General features: G+C 42.0%; 1 protein-coding gene across 3 annotated transcripts in view; it reads right to left on the bottom strand.

Moving 5' to 3' along the window:
• LOC132833332 (SWI/SNF-related matrix-associated actin-dependent regulator of chromatin subfamily A containing DEAD/H box 1-like) overlaps positions 1–20,965 on the bottom strand; it is a 120,394-nt gene that overhangs the window by 24,616 nt on the left and 74,813 nt on the right. For all 3 annotated transcript variants that reach the window (XM_060851509.1, XM_060851511.1, XM_060851510.1), the window contains exons 9-12: positions 17,973–18,175; positions 10,235–10,325; positions 4,618–4,717; positions 4,276–4,335 (exon numbers count right to left, since the gene is read on the bottom strand). In XM_060851509.1, the coding sequence (XP_060707492.1) occupies positions 4,276–4,335; positions 4,618–4,717; positions 10,235–10,325; positions 17,973–18,175 (454 nt within the window). The remainder of the gene's footprint in view (positions 1–4,275; positions 4,336–4,617; positions 4,718–10,234; positions 10,326–17,972; positions 18,176–20,965) is intronic.

The following is a 20,965-nucleotide window of genomic DNA, read 5'->3' as shown; positions in this document are numbered from 1 at the left end:
TCTTTTGTCTAACTTGTTTATTATCTCCTCAAAGAATTCTAAGATTGGTCAGACATGAATCCCTCTTGACAAACTGTATGGACTCTACTGTATCATGCACTTTCAAGTTCTCCAAAACCTCATCCTTAATAATGGACTCCAAAATCTTACCAATGACAGAGGTCAGGCTAACTGGCTGTTAGTTTCCAATCTTCTGCCTACCACCAACCCCCCCCCCCCAACCCCACTTCTTAAACGGGGGTGTTATAAGAGTAATTTTCCAGGCCTCTGGCACCCTCTGACTCCAGCGATGCCTGAAACACAATCACCAATGTCTCTACAATCTCCTCCAGGGCTCTGCAGTCTAGTCCAACCAGTCCAAGTGATTTATCCACCTTCAGACCTTTCAGTTTCCCTAGCACATTCTTCTTGGTGATGGCCTCCTCACTTACCTCTGGCCCCTGTCTCTCCAAATTCTGGTATGCTGAGGTCTTCCACTGTGAAGACTGACACAAAATACCTATGCAGTTCCTCCACCATTTCTTTACTCCCCATTACAACTTTGTCAGCCTCATTTTCCAGCAGTCCAATGTCCACTCTTGCTTCTCTCTCACCTGTCTTACCTAAAAACACCTGAAATATTCTTTTATATTACTAGCTAGCTTATCCTCACATTTCATCTCCTCCTTCTTGCTTTTTCTTTTAGTTATCCCCTGCTAGTTTTTAAAAGGCTTCCCACTAATTTTCACCACATTGTATGCCTTTTCTTTTGCTTTTATGCTGTCCCTAAATTCCTTTGATTGCCTCATCCTCCGTTTAGATTTCTTCTTCCTGCTGTGCTTCCCAAATTACCCCCAGAAACCCCTGCCATGGTTGCTCCATGATCTCCCTGGCCAGGCTCCCCTTCCAGCTCCTTTTTCATGTCTTTGTAGCTACCTTTATTCAATTGCACTATCAGTACATCTGATTAAAAAGTCTTCCACTTAAACTGCAAAGTGAATTCTACCATTTTATGGTCACTGTTCCCTCAGGGTTCCTTCATCTTAATCAAGTCTGCCTCATTACACATCACTAATTCTAGAACTGCCTGTTCCAAGTGAGCTCAAACAAAAAAACGCCCTAAGGCATTCCACAAATTCCTTACCTTGGATTCCACTATCAATCTCATTTTCTCAGTTCAACTGCATATTGATGTCCCCATAATGATTGTAACAACGCCTTTCTTATTTGCCATTTCTATTTCCTGATTTATTTTCTTCCTACATCCTATTACTAGGAGGCCTGTACACAACTTCCATTAGGATCTTTTTTTCCTTTGCAGTTCCTCAACTCTACCCACACAGGTTCTATGCCTTCTGACTGTATGTCACTCAGAGTTATAGAGTCCTAAAGCATGGAGACAGGCCTTCTAGTCCAAACTTGTCCATGCCGACCAAAATGTCCATCTACCATTTTCCTACACTTGGCTCATATCCTTCTAACCCTTTTCTATCCATGTATTTACCAGCATGCATTTTAAATGTTGTTAATGTATCTACCTCAACCATTTCTGCTGGCAACTCAACAACTTCTTGCTATTAATTTAATTTCTAACTAACAAGGCAACATCATCCCTCTGCCCATTTACTTGTCCTTTCGAAAGGACATGCTACCGTGGATATTTAGTTCCTGGGCCTAGTCCTCTTACAGTTGTTTCTCAGTGATACCCATAACATCATACCTGCCAATCTGTGCTACAAGCTCATTTACCTTATTTTGTATACTGTGTGCATTTAAGTACAAAACCCTCTGACTGACACCCCACCCCCACACCTGCAACATTCTTAATTGCCCCCTTACTTCTGATAGAATCTTGATCCTTTCCATATTCTCTGTCCTATTACTTGTTCTGGAAGCTTTAACATCAGCTGAGCCCTCTCCCCCTTTAACCTTGTTCCAAAAATTTCCATGGAACTGAACCTAGTCTGATCTACAACACCAGTTACGCAATTAGCCAGGACTCCGGTCCTAGCATAATTCAGCTGGACTAATTAAACCCCATTTATAAAAATCCAAAACTGCCCAATACCATTCCAGATTGTACCAAAAGTGTAATCCTAATAAACTAAGGCCTATTCTCACAGTATTTTATTAATATTTCATTTTTACCACGTGATTAATGTCCAAATTTTAGTCTCAGATTGGAATTGATTTTATACATTTATTTTTCTCACTCCCTCCCAAAACATTTAAGTTATTTATCTACATTAACCTGAAACATATCTGTCTGCATTTCCTGCTCCAAACCTTTATTTTTTGCAGTAAAAAGTGAGGTCTGCAGATGCTGGAGATCAGAGCTGAAAATGTGTTGCTGGTTAAAGCGCAGCAGGTCAGGCAGCATCCAAGGAACAGGAAATTCAACGTTTCGGTCATAAGCCCTTCTTCAGGAATGAGGAAAGTGTGTCCAGCAGGCTAAGATAAAAGGTAGGGAGGAGGGACTTGGGGCAGGGGCGATGGAGATGTGATAGGTGGAAGGAGGTCAAGGTGAGGGTGATAGGCCAGAGTGGGGTGGGGGCGGAGAGGTCAGGAAGAAGATTGCAGGTTAGGAGGGTGGTGCTGAGTTCGAGGGAATCGACTGAGACAAGGAAATTTTCCAGTTTCCTCATTTCCCCTCCCCCCACCTTGTCTCAGCCTATTCAACTTTTCCACACAAGATAACGCCCATTTTTGGTACCAGTCAATCAAGCTTTCTCTGAATTGCAACTGATGCATACATTTTCTTAAATAAGGATTCCAAAACTATACAGAACTCCAGATGTGTTCTTGCCAATGTTCTGCAGAGCTTTAGCAAAATATCTCTTGTTTTGCTCTGTTCCTCTTGCAGCAAATGACATTCTATTTGTTTTCATAATCACTTGTACATTAACTTATGTGAATCATGTACCAGATGCCCAGATTCCTCTGTAGTTCAGAGTTCAACAATCCCTCTGCATTTAAGTATGTCTGTTTAAAAAAATCATTCCTGGTAAAAAAGCCAGTTTGCATTTTCTTACATGATAAGCCAACTACCAAACTTTGGACCACTCACTTAACCATCTACACTCTTTTGCAGACTCATGTTCTTTTCACAACTGACTTTCCTTCTTATTTTTGTGACATCGGCAACCATACTTTTGGTTTGTTCATCCAAATCATAACATAAATGGTCAATAGTTGAGGTTTCTTTGGTGCACCACTCATCACAGCTTGCGAACCTGAAAAATGGGAGAAAGTGAGGACTGCAGATGCTGGAGATCAGAGTCGAAGAATGTAATGCTGGAGAAGGATAACAGGTCAGGCAGCATCGGAGGAGCAGGAGTCAACGTTTTGGGCATAAGTCGTTCATCAGCTATTCCTCCCAAATCAAAAAATGACCCACTTATACCTCCTCTTTTCCACTAACCAATCTGCTCTGTAACTATGGTACGCCTTACACCATAAGGTCTTATTGTACATAGTAATCTTCGATGTGGCAGCTTTCCAAATGCCTTTTGGAAATCTAAGTAGACAACACCCACTTTCTTCTTCATCCACACTGGAGTTTTCTGAAGTAACATGCAATGAGTTATTTAAACATAATTTCTCTTTCATAAAAGAATGATGACCCCACCTGATTGCATCGAGATTTTCCAAGTAATACTTTGTTATATCTTCTTTCATCAAAGATTGCAACATATGACAGATGTTAAGCAAACTGGTGTATATCTACCCAATTTGTTTTCCCCCATCTTGAATAGATGAGTCACATTTGTTATTTTCCAATCTGATGGAATCTTTCCAGATTTCAGAGAATTTTGTAAAATTAAAACTTAATCATGTAACACTTCAGCAGCAATTTCTTTTAAGACCCTAGGATGAAATGTATCAGGATTTTGTCAGCTGTTCTAATAAATTTCTCATTTATTATGTTCCTAATGAAGGGCTTATGCCCGAAACGTCGAATTTCCTATTCCTTGGATGCTGCCTAACCTGCTGTGCTTTAACCAGCAACACATTTTCAGCTGTGATCTCCAGCATCTGCAGACCTCATTTTTTACCCTTCACTGTGAGATCATGAATTAAATCGGTCTCATTGCACAGTACCATAGATAACACAACCTGCTCTCTGGTTGGCTCTAGAATTTGCTAGTCTAAGAAACTTTCCTGAACTAATTTACTACATTTATAGTACTTTATTTAGAAAGTATTTCAAATAAGTAAGCAGAGGAATGCAATTAAAAAAAAACAAAAAACTGTGCAGCTTCTTTCGTTAGGGCAATTATGGCACACAAATCTTACCATAATAAAGCAGGACTTTGAGATCAGGACACCACTGTTTAAGTTCCCGGATCCAGTTGTCTAAGGAAAAGAGAATTTTTTAAAAATAATCAGGGCAACAGCAGGTTTATTTATACTAAAGACTGAATCATGTGTTCGTCTTTACATATTCTGAAGTAACTTTGTACTAAAAGAATTAATATTGCAAGTCATAGAGACCTATCAAAACATTAATAATGTATGAAACACAGAGGGCTGGAGGGGAATGAGAAACACGACTAAACAGCAAAAAAGACGAGTTAATTTCTGTGTTAGTTTTCAATAGCTAGTCACTTGATTTAGCATTTTGGGATTTAACATTACCTAGGGTAGAAGCAGGTACAATGATGAGATGTGGTCCTTTATCTCCTTCTTGGTAAAGGTAGGCAAGGAATGATATAGCTTGTACAGTTTTCCCCAGTCCCTGTATGTAAATATAACATGATTGAAACATGAACAAACTACACCCTCTCCATCCCTGACAGGAATAAAGTGTTAGCTTTTCATACTATTTAGTAGATGAGTTATTGAAATCTAGATCATCAATATTTACTACGGGGAAACCTGTCAGGAAGCAGCTATTACTCAGATAATGTAAACAATACCGATTTACATTTCAAACAGCACAGGTAGAAAACAAGTTGTAATCATTTGAGAACAAAATATTACGTTTGAAATTTGCAACAATAAAATACATTGTAAAGTAGTCACACAGGGCAGAAAATGCATTTTTATAGATTCTGAACATCATGCAGATTTAGCATTATGTATTGGGTTAGGTTTGAATCCAGTTATTTGGCCCATTTTATGTTTTACAGTCATAGAGATATACAGCACGGAAACAGACCCTTTGGTCCAACTCGTCCATGCTAACCAGATATCTAACCTCACTTGCCAGCACCAAGCTCATATCCCTTCAAACCCTTCCTATGCATATACCTATCCAGATGCCTTTTAAAAGTTGCAATTGTACTCGCCTCCAGCATCTCATTCCAAACACATATCATCCTCTGCGTGAAATAGATGCCCCTTCGGTCTCTTTTATATCCTTCCCCTCTCACCCTAAACCTATGCTCTCCAGTTCTGGACTCCCCCATCGCAGGGCAAAGGCTTGGTCTATGTATGCTAACCATGCCCCTCATGACTTTATAAACCTCTAAGGTCACCCCTCAGCCTCCGATGCTCCAGGGACAATAGCCCCAGCCTATTTAACTTCTCCCTATAGCTCAAACCCTCCAACTCTGGCAATATCCTTCTAATTCTTTTCTGAACCCTTTCAAGTTTCATAATATCCTTCCAAAAGGAAGGAAAATAGAATTCCACACGATATTCCAAAAGTAGCATAACCAATGTCCTGTACTGCTGCAACATGACTTCCCAACTCCTGTACTCAATACTCTGACCGTTAAAGGAAGCATACTAAATGCCATCTTCACTATCCTACCTACCTGCAACTCCACTTTCAAGGAGCTATGAACCTGCACTCCAAGGTCTCTTTGTTCAGCAACACTCCCTCGGACCTTACCATTTAGTGTATAAGTCCTGCTAAGATTCGCTTTCCCAAAATGCAACACCTCACATTTATCCAAATTAAATTCCATCTGCCACTTCTCAGCCCATTGGCCCATCTGATCAACATCCTCTTGTATTCTTCGCTCTCCAATTTGTCTCATTTGCAAACTTAGTAACTATACCTCTTATGCTCACATCCAAATAATTTATATAAATGATGAAAAGTAGTGGACCCAGCACAGATCCTTGTGGCACTCCACTCGTCACAGGCCTCCAGTCTGAAAAACAACCCTCCACCACCATCCTCTGTCTTCTACCTTTGTTCCAGTTCTGTATCCAAATGGCTAGTTCTCCCTGTAATCCTTGAGAACTAACCTTGCTAACCAGTCTCCTATGGGGAACCTTGTTGAACACCTTACTGAATCTATATAGATCATGTCTACCACTCTGCCCTCATCAATCCTCTTTGTTACTTCTTCAAAAAACTCAATCAAGTTCATGAGATATGATTTCCCATGCACAATGCCACGTTGACTAACCTGACTTAGTCTTTGCCTTTCCAAATACATGTAAATCCTGTCCCTCAGGATTCCCAACAACTTGCCCACCACCGACGTCAGGCTCACTGGTCTATAATCTCTGGCTTGTCCTTACCACCTTTCTTAAATAGTGGCACCACGTTAGCCAACCTCCAGTCTTCCGGCACCTCACCTGTGATTATCGATGATACAAATATCTCAGCAAGGGGCCCAATCATTTCCTTAGCTTCCCACAGAGTTCTAGGGTACACTGGGGATTTATCCACTTTTATACATTTCAAGACATCCAGCACTTCCCCCTTGGCAATATGGACATTTTTCAAGATGTCACCATCTATTTCCTTACATCCTATATCTTTCATGTCCTTTTCCACAGTAAACACTGATGCAAAATACTTGTTTAGTATTTTCCCCATCTCCTGCAGCTCCACACAAAGGCTTGCTGATCTTTGAGGAGCCCTATTTTCTGCCTAGTTACCCTTTTGTCCTTAACACATTTGTAAAAACCCTTTGGATTCTCCCTAACCCTATTTGCCAAAGTTCTCATGTTCCCTTTTTAGATTAGATTAGATTAGATTAGATTACTTAGTGTGGAAACAGGCCCTTTGGCCCAACAAGTCCACACCAACCCGCCAAAGTGCAACCCACCCAGTCCCATTCCCCTAAATTTACCCCTTCACCTAATACTAGGGGCAATTCACCTAACCTAAACATCTTTGTATTGTGGGAGGAAACCGGAGCACCCGGAGGAAGCCCACGCAGAATATGCGAACTCCACACAGTGTCGCCGAAGGCAGGAATTGAACCCGGGTCTCTGGCGCTGTGAGGCAGCAGTGCTAACCACTGTGCCACCGTGCCTTCCTGATTTCCCTCTTAAATATAATCCTACTGCCTTTATACTCTGATGACTCACTCAATCTATAACTGACACATGCTTCTTTTCCTTAACCAAACCCTCAATTTCACTTGTTATCCCACATTCCCTACACCTACCAGCCATTGCTTTCAACTCAACAGGAATATACTGTCACTGGACTCTCATTATCCCATTTTCCAGCTGTCCTTTTACTTGCAAACATCTGCCCCCAATCAGCTTTTGAGAGTTGCAGGAGCCTCAGTCCCTGCCTTTGTCCAACAGATTCAAGACTTCTGCTCCTTGTGAGGACAGGAATGGGCACTGAATAAAGGATGAGCCAAGTGACCATGCACTGTAGTGCAGGGGGCCATTCAAGTGGGGAGGGAGAAGAGAAACGCTATTGTAATTGGGGTTAGTATCTTTAGAGGTATAGACACTGTTCTCTGTGGCCAGGATCGAGAGTCCTGAAGGTTGCCTGCCTGATGCTCAGGTTTGGTCTCGCTCATCTGGACTGCAGTGGAACTTGGAGTGGGAGGGTAAAGATCCAGTGGTCGTGGTCCACGTAGGTACCAACAAACTAGATAAAACTACAGCACAGGTTCTGCTAAGTGAGTTTGAACAGCTAGGAGCGAAATTAAAAAGCAGAACCTGAGCCACGAGCTAATTGGTACAGGGCTTATAAGATTAAGCAGGTAAACACGTGGCTCAAAAGATAAATGTGGGACAAATGGGTTTGAATTCATGGGACACTGGCACCAGTATTGGAGAAAAAGGGACTGTCTTCATCTGAACCGTGCTGGGGCCAGAGTCCTAGTGAAGCGCATAAGTGAAGACAGAGTTCTGAAGTGAATGGGGTGAGGAGGCTCATTTATAGGAGAAATTAGAAAACACGAATTAAAGGAGGAGACAAGAGCACAGAACTCAGGCAAGGTTGTTAAAATCTCCAACAGAGGATAGAAATGTACAGAAAGGGGTAGCAATCAAACTTCAAGCACACTGGACAAATGAATAACAATGAGAAGAGGGACAGTTAATACAGAACTCAATGTGGTATATCTGAAAGCACACAGTATAAAGAAACAAGGTAAATGAGCTTGTGACACTGAAATTGGCAGGCATGATGTGGTGGACATCATGGCTGCAAAGGGATCAGGACTGAGAGGTGAATATTCAAAGGTATACATCTTATTGAAAAGATAGGTGGGGGGACAGATGGGGTGAGGTTGCCTTATTAGTAAGAAATGAAATTAAATCAACAGTAAGAAATAAGTAGGGTCAGATGTTTAGAATCTGTGAGAGTAGAATTGAGGAACTGCAACAAGTAAAAAGACCATAGTTGGAGTTACGTACAGGCCTCCAAATAGCAGCCAGGAACTGGAGCGCAAGACACATCAGGAGACAGAAAAGTTTGTAGGAAAGGCAAGAGTTTCTGGGAGTAATTCAGGAAAAAGCAGCATGGTACACGGAGGATGAGTCAACCATGATTGACTAGATTAAAACAAAAGGAGGGAGGGAAAAAGATGAAAAATTACAGACCAATTAGCCTAGCCTTGGTCATGGAGAAGATTGTGGAAGCCATTGTCAAGGATGAGATTTCTGAATACTTGGAAGTGTATGGCAAAATAGGGCAAAGTCAGCATGGCTTCATCAAGAAGAGATCATGCCTGACAAATCTGCTAAAACTCTCTGAGGAAGTAACGAGCAGGTTAGACCAAGGTGAGCCAATTGATGCTTTCAAACTTGACTTCAAGACTTCTTTGACAAGGTGCTGCACAGGAGGCCGAGTAAGATGAGGGCACACAGTGTCAGAGGTAAGGTGCTAGCATGGATAGAAGCTTGGCTGTCTGGCAGAAAGCAGAGTGGGGATAAAAGGGTCCTTTTCAGATGGCAGCCAGTGACAAGTGGTATTCCAAAAGGCTCAATGTTGGGACCACAACTTTTCAATTTATACATTAATGATATAGAAGAAGGAACGGAGGGCATTCAGGCTACGTTTGTAGATGGTACAAAGCTAGGTAGAGGGACAGGTAGACTGAGGAGACGGGGAGGTTGCAGAAGGATTTGGACAGGGTAGGAGAGTGGGCAAAGAATTAGCAGATGGAATACAATGTGGCAAAGTACCAGGTCATGCACTTTGGCAGGAAGAATAGAGGCATAGACTATTTTCTACATTGGAAGAAAATTTAGAAGTCTGAAGTGCAAAGAGAATTGGGAATTCTAGTCCAGGATTCTCTCAAGGCAAATTTGCAGGTTGAGTCAATAGTTAGGAAGGCAATTGCAATGATGGCATTTATTTTGAGAGGATTTGAATATAAAAGCAGAGATGCACTTCTGAGGCTCTCTATAAGGCTCTCATCAGATACCCCATTTTTGGGCAGTTTTGAGCCTCATATCTCAGAAGGATGTATTGGCCCCTGCAGCATGTTCAGACGAGGTTCATGAGAATAGTCTCAGGAACGGAAAGCTTAACATATGAGGAAAGTTTGAGAACTCTGGGTTTATACTTGGAGTTTAGAAGGATGAGGAGGGATCTCATTGAAACATACAGAATACTGAATGACCTGGATAGAAGTGATGTTGGGAGAACGTTTCCACTGGTAGAAGAGATTAGGACCAGAAGGCACAGTCTTAGAGTAAAAGGAAAACCTTTTAGAACGGAATAAGGAGTAACCTCTTCAGCAAGAGAGTGGGGAATCCATGGAAGTCATTGCCCCAAAAGGCTGAGGAGGACAGGTCATTAAGTATATTAAGACTGAGATAGATAGGTTCTTGAGTATCAAGGGGAGCAAAGGTTACAGGAAGAAAGCAAGAGAATGGAGTTATGATTGACTGGCAGAGCAGACTCAATAGATGGAATGGCCTAATTTCTGCTCCTGTGTTATTTGGTATTATGAGTAACAGAACCTTTTCCCTGTCAGATTGTGAGCTACTCAATAATGTCAGAGAATGCACCAACAGCAACGAATATTAATGTTGGAGCGATAACAAGAATAATTCAATTGGCACAATATTAAGCAGCATCATTTTTACTTACCATCTCATCTGCTAATATACCATTCACCCGATGTTTATTCAGCAAAACCAACCAATTTAGTCCAACTAGTTGATATGGTTTAAGTTCCAAGCTGCAGAACATAACAGTAGATGACACAAACACGGAGAAAAAATAAACTCTTGCATATAGCATGTACTCCCTACAAGCACTGCATTGACTGAACTACTGTAATAATTTTGATGTCAGACCAGTTTTAACAACTCCATAGTTTATAAAACTATACCCAATAACTCCCCATGCATAAGCCATGCAAAATTTTATAGTATTATTAACAATACAGTAGCACAGAAAAATATCATTTTATTACTGATGCAGCACAATCTTCAATAGATATCAGTGGTGGAGAGAAGGATACAGTGAGTAGTTAGGGACTGAGAATCTGGTAGAGGTTGAAGAAAACATTCAATGGTTAGTTGGAGGAAATTACAACTCATTCACAATTAGATGTTCAACAAGCAACTGCACTGCAGAGAGCTACAATTGGGTCCATAAGAATGTAAGAACTAAGAGCATGAGTGGGCCATATAGTCAATCAAAACTTGTCAGCATTCACCTAGTTTATAACTGCTCCCTATGAGAGTTTAACCACACTTTCCTGTCTACCCTGTAAGCCTTGACTACTCTGTAGATCAAAATCCATCTAACTCAGCCTTTAAATATATTTAATGACCCAGCCTCCAATGTTCAGAGGAAGAATATTCCAAAGATTAATGATCAACTGCAAAAACACATCTCCCTCCTCATCTCTGTCTGAAAAGGGAGATCCCTTACTTATAAACTGTGCCCCCTCTCAGCATCTACTCATGGGTTGTGATCCCTAATGGGGCTGGTAACAAAACTTTGGGGTCACAGGCTCATACTCAGCTCATGACCAACTGCTGACCAATCTGCAGTTTAAAAGCAGAAACGGACACAGTCTGGCAGGCCTGCATCAGTCTGAAAAAATTCTAATGGAAGGTAGCTACGCTTTAGTTAATAACTGCAGATTAAAACAGTTTTTCCTCCAGCTGCCGTCACATGTCTGAGAACCTGCAAACTTTAGGCATCAAAATTATGTTACAATGGAAAAAAGTTTGGGAAGCACTTATCTACTCTGTCATGCCCCGTCAAAACCTTATTTGTCTCAGTAAGTTCACCAAACATTTTTCCAAACTTCAATGATTCAACCCTTCCTCATAGGACAATCTCTTCATCACAAGAATCAGCCTGGGATCACCCAGGAACCTTCTCTGAATTGCCTCATTGCAAGTACATCCCTCAAATAAGAAGGCAAAAACTGGATATAGTACTCTAGGTATGGTTTCATCAATTCCCTGCACGAGTTCCCCATTTTTATATGCCACTCCCTTTGAAATAAAGGGCAAGATTCTATTTGTCTTCCTCATGCATGCTCTTCCCTCTACCTACATATTACTCTTTTGTGATTAATGTACAAGGATGCTCAGATATTTCAGATGCACACAGCAACATTTTGCAGTCTCTCTCTCCTTAAAGGATTTTGTTTTTCTAATCTCCTATTAAAGTGAACAACCTCACGTGGGCTGCATGGTGGCTCAGTGGTTAGCACTGCTGCCTCACAGTGGCAGGGACTTGCGTTTGATTCCAGCCTCGGGCGACTGTCTGTGTGGAGTTTGCACATTCTTCCAGTGTCTGCATTGGTTTCCTTCTGGGGATCGGTTTCCTCCCACAATCCAAAGATGTGCAGGTTAGGTGAATTAGCTGTGCTAAATTATCCAATGTCCAGGGAGATGTAGGTTAAGTGCATTAGTCAGGGATAAATGTAGAGTAATAGGTAGGGGAAGGGGTCTGGGTGGGATACTCTGCGAAAGGTTGGTGTAGACTTGTTGGACTTGTTAGACTTGTTTCCACATTGCACGGATTCTATGATCTCACATCTTCCCACTTCATACTCCAATCATATTTTTGCTCACTCACTTAATGTATCAAAGTATCCCCTTAAGAGACTCTGTTCACCTGTCAGTGACACCTCTCACGCCATCTGTGATTAAATCTGCTGCAGAGGTGATGATGATCAATTTGAAATAACCAATGACATGTCAAGATTGCTTGTAGTCAAGACCTGTATCCCACTTGGTTGAATATTGCATGCATTTCATATACAATGTACTATGATTACAGCAGTCTTCAACTTGTACCATAAAGTGTCTGATTAATGCAAATACCCCTTGATGGGCCTCACCTCACTCACAAATAGAGTCTTTATGCTAAGTCAGATAAAAACACTTATGTTTTCCACTATAGGTGCATCACATTGTACATACATGATTCAGATGATAATGGAGGGCAACACAAGTCACATTTCAGAGTGATTCCCAGACTCGACCTGTACTCTGGGAGCCGCTGCCTGCACCCACCCACAAGTTTGCACTTTTCTTTCTTCCTTGAACCCATCAGTTCTGAACTGCCACAAACCACCAAAAAACTCTTTCATCATCAACATCTCCCAGAACTTCCCCTTGAGCTTTGGCTCTGCAGCTTAGCCATGCCAAACATTGTGATGCATTGTTCATCCCCAAAGTAAAGAGTTCTGATAATTATCCAATCCCCTTTTCAGTGCCATGATTGAAATTGCCTCCACCTCACAGGCCACTCGGGTATTTCCTTTCTTCCTGGTGGAAATTAAATAAAGATTTGTGCACTTTGTGTCTCTCACTGTGTCTCACACCTGCACACACACACCATGGGTGCTGGGGATAAAAATAATAAGCAGTACGGCAGTTAGGCGGTAGTGTAAAAAAAAATAAAAAAAATATAATCAGGAGACTCCCCTTCACTTTTTTGATCACTGAGAAAAAAAAAAAGAAATTGCCTCCACCAGACTCAGAACATGAATGCCAGATTTTAACCACTTGCTGTATAAGTGATTTTTCTCATGTTGTCTCTTGTACTTTGAAAACCAGAGGACATTTCACCAATCATTCCACTGACAGGAAGCTTTTTAAAAATACTCTATCCAGTGCTCTCATAACTTTGATATCACTTGAAGAGTCCCAATTTTCCAATCTACATTGAAAACAGATCTCTTATGCTGAAAACTAACCCCATAAATTTTTTCTACATCCTCTCCAGTGCCTTAAATTTATTGCTAATGCACCATCCCCAGGACAGGACAATACTCCAGCTAGAGGTCTAACAGAGTTTTACAAGTTCACCACTACTTTGTTCGTACGTAATGTGTTTATTCAGAAAATTGAAGATTCCCATACCTTATTACATTGTTCTGAAATTATGAGAAAAACCTGCAGATTTCTTCACTCTAGCACAGAATTCAGAAAAGTACCCTCCTGTTTCTCATTCTTTCTTCTAAAATTCATCAGTTCACATTTCTATTCACTTAACTTCAACTGTCACTTCGCTCCCAGCCCTGCCGAATTTTCATCAACCCGCCCAGACCTCCCCCGCACTGAGGATGAACAATCAGTCCTCAGCAAGGCCTTACCTTCATCCCCCTCCGTCCACGGATCAACAAATTCAACACGCGTTACGATATCAAACACTTCTTCTGCCATCTCAGAGCTTACTTTTTCAATCAAGACTCCTGCTCACATTCAGAGGACCCCTTCGCCCACCACCAATACACCCCATCTACCTGGACACCTCATACCCGTCTGTTACCTGCCATCGACCTCTTTATTTCCAACTGCCGTCGAGACGTTGACCGCCTCAACCTGTCCACCCCCCTCATCCACTCCAATCTCTCACCCTCACAATGCACAGCACTCCACTCCCTCTGCTCTACCCCCCTTCCTGTACCTCTCCAACAGTGACAGACTCAACACTGTCACCCACTGACTCCCACAGCTACCTGGATTACACCTCATCCCACCCTGCCTCCTACAAAGATACTAACCCTTATTTCCAACTCCACCACCACCGCATCTGCTACCAGGAGGACCAGTTCCACCACAGAACACACCAGATGGCCTTCTTCTTTAAAGACCCCAATTTCCCCTCTCGTGTGGTTGATGATGCCCTCCAGCGCATCTCATGCACTTCTCGTGCCTCTCTTCAACAATGCCTTGCACAGGGCAAAGGTGAAACCGGTCAAAAATTTGCACATGTGCGTGTCTGTGTGCCTCTGTGCACGTGCGTGCTATTTGGAGACTCACCTCTCCAACCACAATGAGAGCAAAACCTCCCGGTCCTCACTTTCCAACCCACCAACCTCCATATACAGTGGAACCTCGATTTTGCAAGTATCAAATATCTGAATATCAGATTATCCGAAGGAGATCTTGAGGTTTTGACAGAAACATTACAAAGATGTGTTTCCAACACTGTTCGCATCTTTTGTTTATAGTGATTAAAACTGAACTCAGCTTACTGAAATCCTCAGTGGTTAGCACTGCTGCCTCACAGCACCTCGGACGTGGGTTCGATTCCAGCCTCCAGCGACTGCTGTGGAGTTTGCACATTCTCCCAGTGTCTGTGTGGGTTTCCTCTGGGTGGTGTGGTTTCCTCCCATAGTCCAAAAATGTGCAGGTGGGGTGAATTGGCCATGCTAAGTTGCCCATGGTGCTAGGTGCATCAGTCAGGGGTACACATAGCTTAGGGGAATGGGTCTGAGTGGACTACTTTTCGGAGGGTTGATGTAGACTTGTTGGGCCGAAGGGCCTGTTTCCATATTGTGAGGAATCTAGTCTAATCAAATGCTGCCAAGAACAGACCAAGACTAATGGGTGCCCAGGTACCATCTCCAAAAGTCTGACCTCCTGCCCTCTCTCCCACCATACTTTCCCTGGAGTTCTACACAGGCATGTACCTTAAACCCACTTTCCCAGAAATCTCTCCAACATTGTCCTGTATAGGGCAAATGTGGAACTGTCAAAACGTTGCACACGTGCATGTCTGTTTGTCTCCGTGCACGTGTATGCGTGCTATTTGGAGACTCACATCGCCTCCCCACCAAAGGCAGCAGCAGCAGCAGGGTTGTTCTTGGTGTCCAGTCTGGCTGCCCCAGAGAGGGGGTGGGGAGTGGAGGTGTTGGACGGGGTTGGGGAGAAAAAAGGGCGGGGGGGAGGGGGTCAGTGGTGGACAGGTTTGGGGGGAGGGCGGGCAGGGCTCAGTTTTGGAGGAGTTGTGGGACGGATGAGGGGACGGCGTTGGGTACTCGCGCGGCATGTGCTGCTGCCTAGTGAATGAATGAACCGGGAGGAAAGGCGTTGAATCAATTAACTGAATAATCAATTATCCAAAAGACATAGTGCCCGCCCATCTCGCTCGGATAATCGAGGTTCCTCTGTACATCGCATCATCCTCAGTCATTCCTGTCACTTACAAACGGATGCCACCAAACATATTTCCCGCCTCTCCCAATCCACTTTCCGCAAAAACCGCTGCCTCTGCGACAACCTAGTCAGGTCCACATTCCCCAACAACCCACCCTCCCCTCCCGGCACCTTCCCCTGCAACCATAGGAATTGCAAAATCTGCGCCCACACCTCCTTCCTCACTTCCATTCAAGGCCACAAAGGAGCTTTCCACAGAAATCAAATTTTCACCTTCACTTCCACACGTCATTTACTGTATCCGTTGCTCCCGATGCAGTCTCCTCTACACTGGGGAGACAGGACGCCTACTCACAGAGCACTTCAGAGAACATCTTCAAGACACCTGCACCAACCAACCCCACAACCTCATGACTGAACACTTCAACTCTCCCTCCCACTCTGCCAAGGTCATGCAGGTCCTGGGCTTCCTTCATCACCACTCCCTTACCACCCAACGCCTGGAAGAAGAATACCTCATCTTCCGCCTCATGGTATCAAGTGGGTATCACCAGTTTCCTCATTTCTCTTCCTGGCAACTTACCCCAGTTTCAACCTTTCAGCTCAGCACCGTCCTCATGATCTGTCCATCTTCATTCCCACCTACCTGCACCACCCTCCCCTCCAATCTATCACCTTTACCCCCACCTCCATTCATCTATTGCACTCTCAGCTATCTTCCCCCAGCTCCATCCCCCTCCCGTTTATCTCTCCACCGCCTAGGCTCCCAGCCTCATTCCTGAGGAAGGGCTTTTGCCTGAAACATCGATTGCCCTGCTCCTTGGATGCTGCCTGACCTACTGAGCATTTCCAGCACCACACTCTTGACTCTAGGCTCCAGCATCTGCAGTATGCACTTTTGCCTTCAATTGTCATTTGACTGCCCATTGTAGCAGCCTATGTTTCTGTGAAGTTAATCATTATTATTTTGGCAGTTCACAATATTTCTAAGTTTTTCTGACATCTGCAAATTTGGAAATTGTCCATGGTAATGCACATCCTAGTCTAGGTCAATAATATTGATCAAAAAAAAACTGCAATTGAAACAGTGACCCTTGGAAGACACTATTCTCCAGTATGAAAAACAATAACTTACACCACAACCGATTCCTGTCATTCAGCTACTACACCTTTTATTATCAGTTTTAATTTTGCAAACAAACTTGTTATGTAGTACGTTAGCTAATAACTTTCAGAAATCCACGTACACCAAATCAATCTCATTACCCTCACCCAACCCTGGTAATCAATTACTCAAGATTGTCCAGTTCTGATGCAAGATGTTGGCAATTTTTCTCAGCACAGGTAGTACCTGAAGTCATGTTTCCAGTATTTATAGTAATTTTCGCTCAAATAAATCTAAATGTGATTTAGATTTATTTAAGTGTGTCTTAAAGAATGGTGAATCAAATGTCTATTTTGTCTGCTAAGATTGCCTGGCAAATACAGCAGAATATTTCCACTCATTATTTAATGCACACATAGGAAGCCCATAACAGACTCCTAGAAAACTTTACAATTTGATGTCTCCACAATTTAAACACTTTCCATTCATGGCTATTTATTTTTGAACTTAGAGACAAAAAAAATGCAGATACCGAAATATAGATAAGCAGGAGGCTGGAGGAACATAGCAAGTCAGGCAGCATCAGGAGGTGGGGAAGTCGAACTTTTGAAGGGTTATACCTGAACCATCGATTTCTCCACCTCTTGATGCTGCCTGACTTGCTATGCTCCTCCAATCTCCTGCTTATCTATTTTTGAACTGGTAGTTCCATTTGCAATTTCCTTAAACCATAGATTTTTAAGTTTCTCCTTTTAAGCCCAAGCTATTTTTAAGTTGATCAATAATTTTCATTCAAAATGTTAAAATCCCAAAATATTTCAGCACAATCTCCTTCCTAAAAAAGAACTATGCTGTTTGTCAACTGTTGTCTACAGTGGTTATGCAAATAACTTTAAAAAGTTAATGTGCTCCACTACAGAATCATTTCCAACTTTTTTTTTCAAATATTGGAATAGTATCAACATACCAGTGTTCAAAATCTCTCAAGAACATAAATACCGCATACCTACCTCACTGACATTTATCGGGTGCATTTCAAATAGTCCAAATCTCTGATGATACTTAATTACAGAATATTTTACATCTATAATGCTCTATGGATCACAATTTATTTCTGCAACGTCTGACCCCTACTAACAAAAAGAAAATGTGATGCAAAAATGACTTAACAAAAGGCTATTGCTAATAGACAGATCATGGTTCTTCACGTGATAGCTTGAATAAAGTTTACTTAACTTTTAACCTACTTTGTATAGGTTCTGTTATGTATTGAAATACTTTTCAATGAGATACATATTATATCAAAATATTACATTTATAAAAACATGTAAATATTGGGGTGGGGAAGGTGGGGGAAACCAACCTTTCGCTCAGAATGACAGGCTGTTCAATGGTCTGGTGACTTCCACCATCTTCTGTTATTTCTGTCACTTGTTCTTCTAATCTTTGGGAGATTTCGGCACATCGGTTCATAAGTTTAAGAACTACTTCCCGTTCCTTGATTACTATTTTGCAATTCCATATCAAGTCTTCAGACAAACCATGTGACCGATTAAACTTCTTAAACTGAAAGAGAAAATACAAATCATCCACTATTGAGGCAGTATATTTTAAAGAGAATGCTAAAAATTGGACTTATTTCAATGAATTTATATCATAAATAAAGGATTCTAAAACATTGACAGCAAAAGTTAGAGTTCCACTAATGTCATAAATTTGACTAATGTTTACTTGGGGTAAAGGAACATGCTTGGAGGCAAATTTATGTCCTCAACACAGAACCTCAGTCCTCAACACAATAAATGCACATTTTATTGTCTAAGATGCAGTGGGTCAAACAGACAATGTTGACTCAAGTAAAACCTTGCTCGTGTTGACATATATTTCCTAGTCCATTGCAACATTTCGAGAAAGGCCAACACAAGCTGGTGGAACAGGACCTCATTTTCCACCTAAGCATTTTACATCCTCAGGATTCAACACTGAGTTCAATGACTTCAAAGCATGAACACAGTCCACCACTTTGTTGGAATGTTGCTAATTTAAAACATTTTAGTCTAGCATTTTATGTAAACAATGTTCTGTCTGTCGTTAACTCATCCAAACAGGAGATAAACCCCTGCTGCAGAGCAGGAATCTGAACAGATTGTAAAGAGTAGATGGAGCATGATGGACGAGTCAAATAGTGGAAAAGCACAGCGAGTCAGTGAACATCTGAGGAGCAGTAGAGTCGATGTTTCGGGCATATGCCCTTCATCAAGGCAAGTGTTGAACAATCTCAAAACTGGAGCTTCTCATCCTGCTTCCTCTAATATTTGGAGGGTAAAAGGAGAGGAAGTATTTTTGCTGGTTCTCCTTCTGCAGAATTCCCTCAGTTTTGTTACAGCCATCTGTGCTCAAATATCATGATCTGGATAACATCCAGACTTGGGTTATCAGTTATATATGTACCACACAAGTGGCAAGCAATTACTATATCTCCAAAAAGAGAATTTAACCATCTCAACATTCGAGGCATGAGAAAACCTGCTACCATCGGGGATCCAGAGCTTACCATTGATTTGAAAATGTATGACCAGCCATATCAATTCTGCAGCCACAAGAATTTGTCAGAGATTGGGAGATCTGCAGGAAATGACTCACCTTTTGCCTCCATAAAACCTGCCTAATATCTAAACGGTAAGACTGGAAGATGATTTGGAGATGCCGGTGTTGAACTGGGATATACAAAGTTAAAAATCACACATCAGGTTATGTATGGTCCAACAGGTTTAATTGGAAGCACTAGCTTTCGGAGCACTGCTCCTTCATCAGGTGGTTGTGGAGTACACAATTGTAAGACACCATTTATAGCAAAAGTTTACAGTGTGATGTAACTGAAATTATACATTGAAAAATACCTTGATTGTTTGTTGAGGCTCTCATCTGTTAGAATGACCATGATAATTTCACTTCTTTCATAAGTAAATCACAAAACTCTTTTTAAAAGTTACATCCTCAGGTTAACTGTAACAATTGGTGTCAGGCCAGATAAGATATGATATGACTAGAATAATCATACAGCACGAAATAGATTCTTTGGCCCAATGCATTCATGCAGACCAGGTTTCCTGAACTGAACTAGTCCCATTTGCCTGCACTTGGCCCATATCCCTCTTAACCTTTCCTAGCCATGTACTTGTCCAAATGTCTTCCAAACGTTGTAATTGTACATATATCAACCATTTCCTCTGGCAGTCCCTCAGGCCCCTTTTAAACCTTTCCCTTTGCATCTTAAACCTTTGCCCTCCAGTTTTGACTCCACTACCTTGGGGAATGACCTTGGCCATTCACCTTATCCATGCTCCTCATGATTTTCAATGGGCACCCCTCAGCCTCCTACACTTCAGAGGAGGAAGTCTTAGCCTGTCCAGCCTGTCCTTATAATTCAAAGTCTCCAATATCAGCAAAATCCTTGTAAATCTTTTCTGCACTCTTTCCTGTTGAATAACATCTTTTCTATAACAGGGCAAACATTACTGCATGTCGTACTCCAAATGTGGCCTCACCACTATCTTGTACAGCTTTAACATGCTGTCACAACCCTGTATTCAATGCTCTGACTGATGAAGGCAAATTTGCCAAACACCTTCACCACTCACTACTCAGCTGTGATGCAACTTTCAAAAAAATTCCTGCCACCCTTGGTCTCTGTTCGGCAATACTCCCCAAGGCCCTACAAATATCTGTGCAAGTCCTGTCCTGGTTTGTCTGATCAAAACCCAAAACCTTGCATTTATCTAAATTAAATGCCATCTGCCATTCCTTGTAGTACTGGTCCAATTGATCAAAATCCCTTTGCGCTCAAAGTTTGGGAGAAGATTTGTAGCTCGGGTGCTCGTTGTTGTGGTTCTGTTCGCTGAGCTGGGAATTTGTGTTGCAGATGTTTCGTCCCCTGTCTAGGTGACATCCTCAGTGCTTGGGAGCCTCCTGTGAAGCGCTTCTGTGATCTTTCCTCCAGCATTTGTCGTGGTTTGAATCTGCTGCTTCCGGTTGTCAGTTCCAGCTGTCCGTTGCAGTGGTCGGTATATTGGGTCCGGGTCGATGTGCTTATTGATTGAATCTGTGGATGAGTGCCATCCCTTTGTACTCTGAGATAACCTTCTTCACTATCCATTATACCACCAATTTTGATATCATCAGTAAACTTACAAATCATGCCTCCTATATTCTCATTATTGGTTCTATAAACGACGAACAACAGTGGACCCAGCTCCAATCCTTGCAGCACAGCACAGCTCACTGGTCTCCAATCCAAACAATAATCCTCTACAACTCCCCTATCTCCTTCTGTCAAGCCAATATGATGACATTCTA

The sequence above is a fragment of the Hemiscyllium ocellatum genome, chromosome 36 (genome assembly GCF_020745735.1).
Source record: "Hemiscyllium ocellatum isolate sHemOce1 chromosome 36, sHemOce1.pat.X.cur, whole genome shotgun sequence".
Taxonomy (NCBI): domain Eukaryota; kingdom Metazoa; phylum Chordata; class Chondrichthyes; order Orectolobiformes; family Hemiscylliidae; genus Hemiscyllium; species Hemiscyllium ocellatum.
The sequence above is the reverse complement of the archived record's forward strand: the minus strand, read 5'-3'. Positions and strand labels throughout refer to the sequence as shown.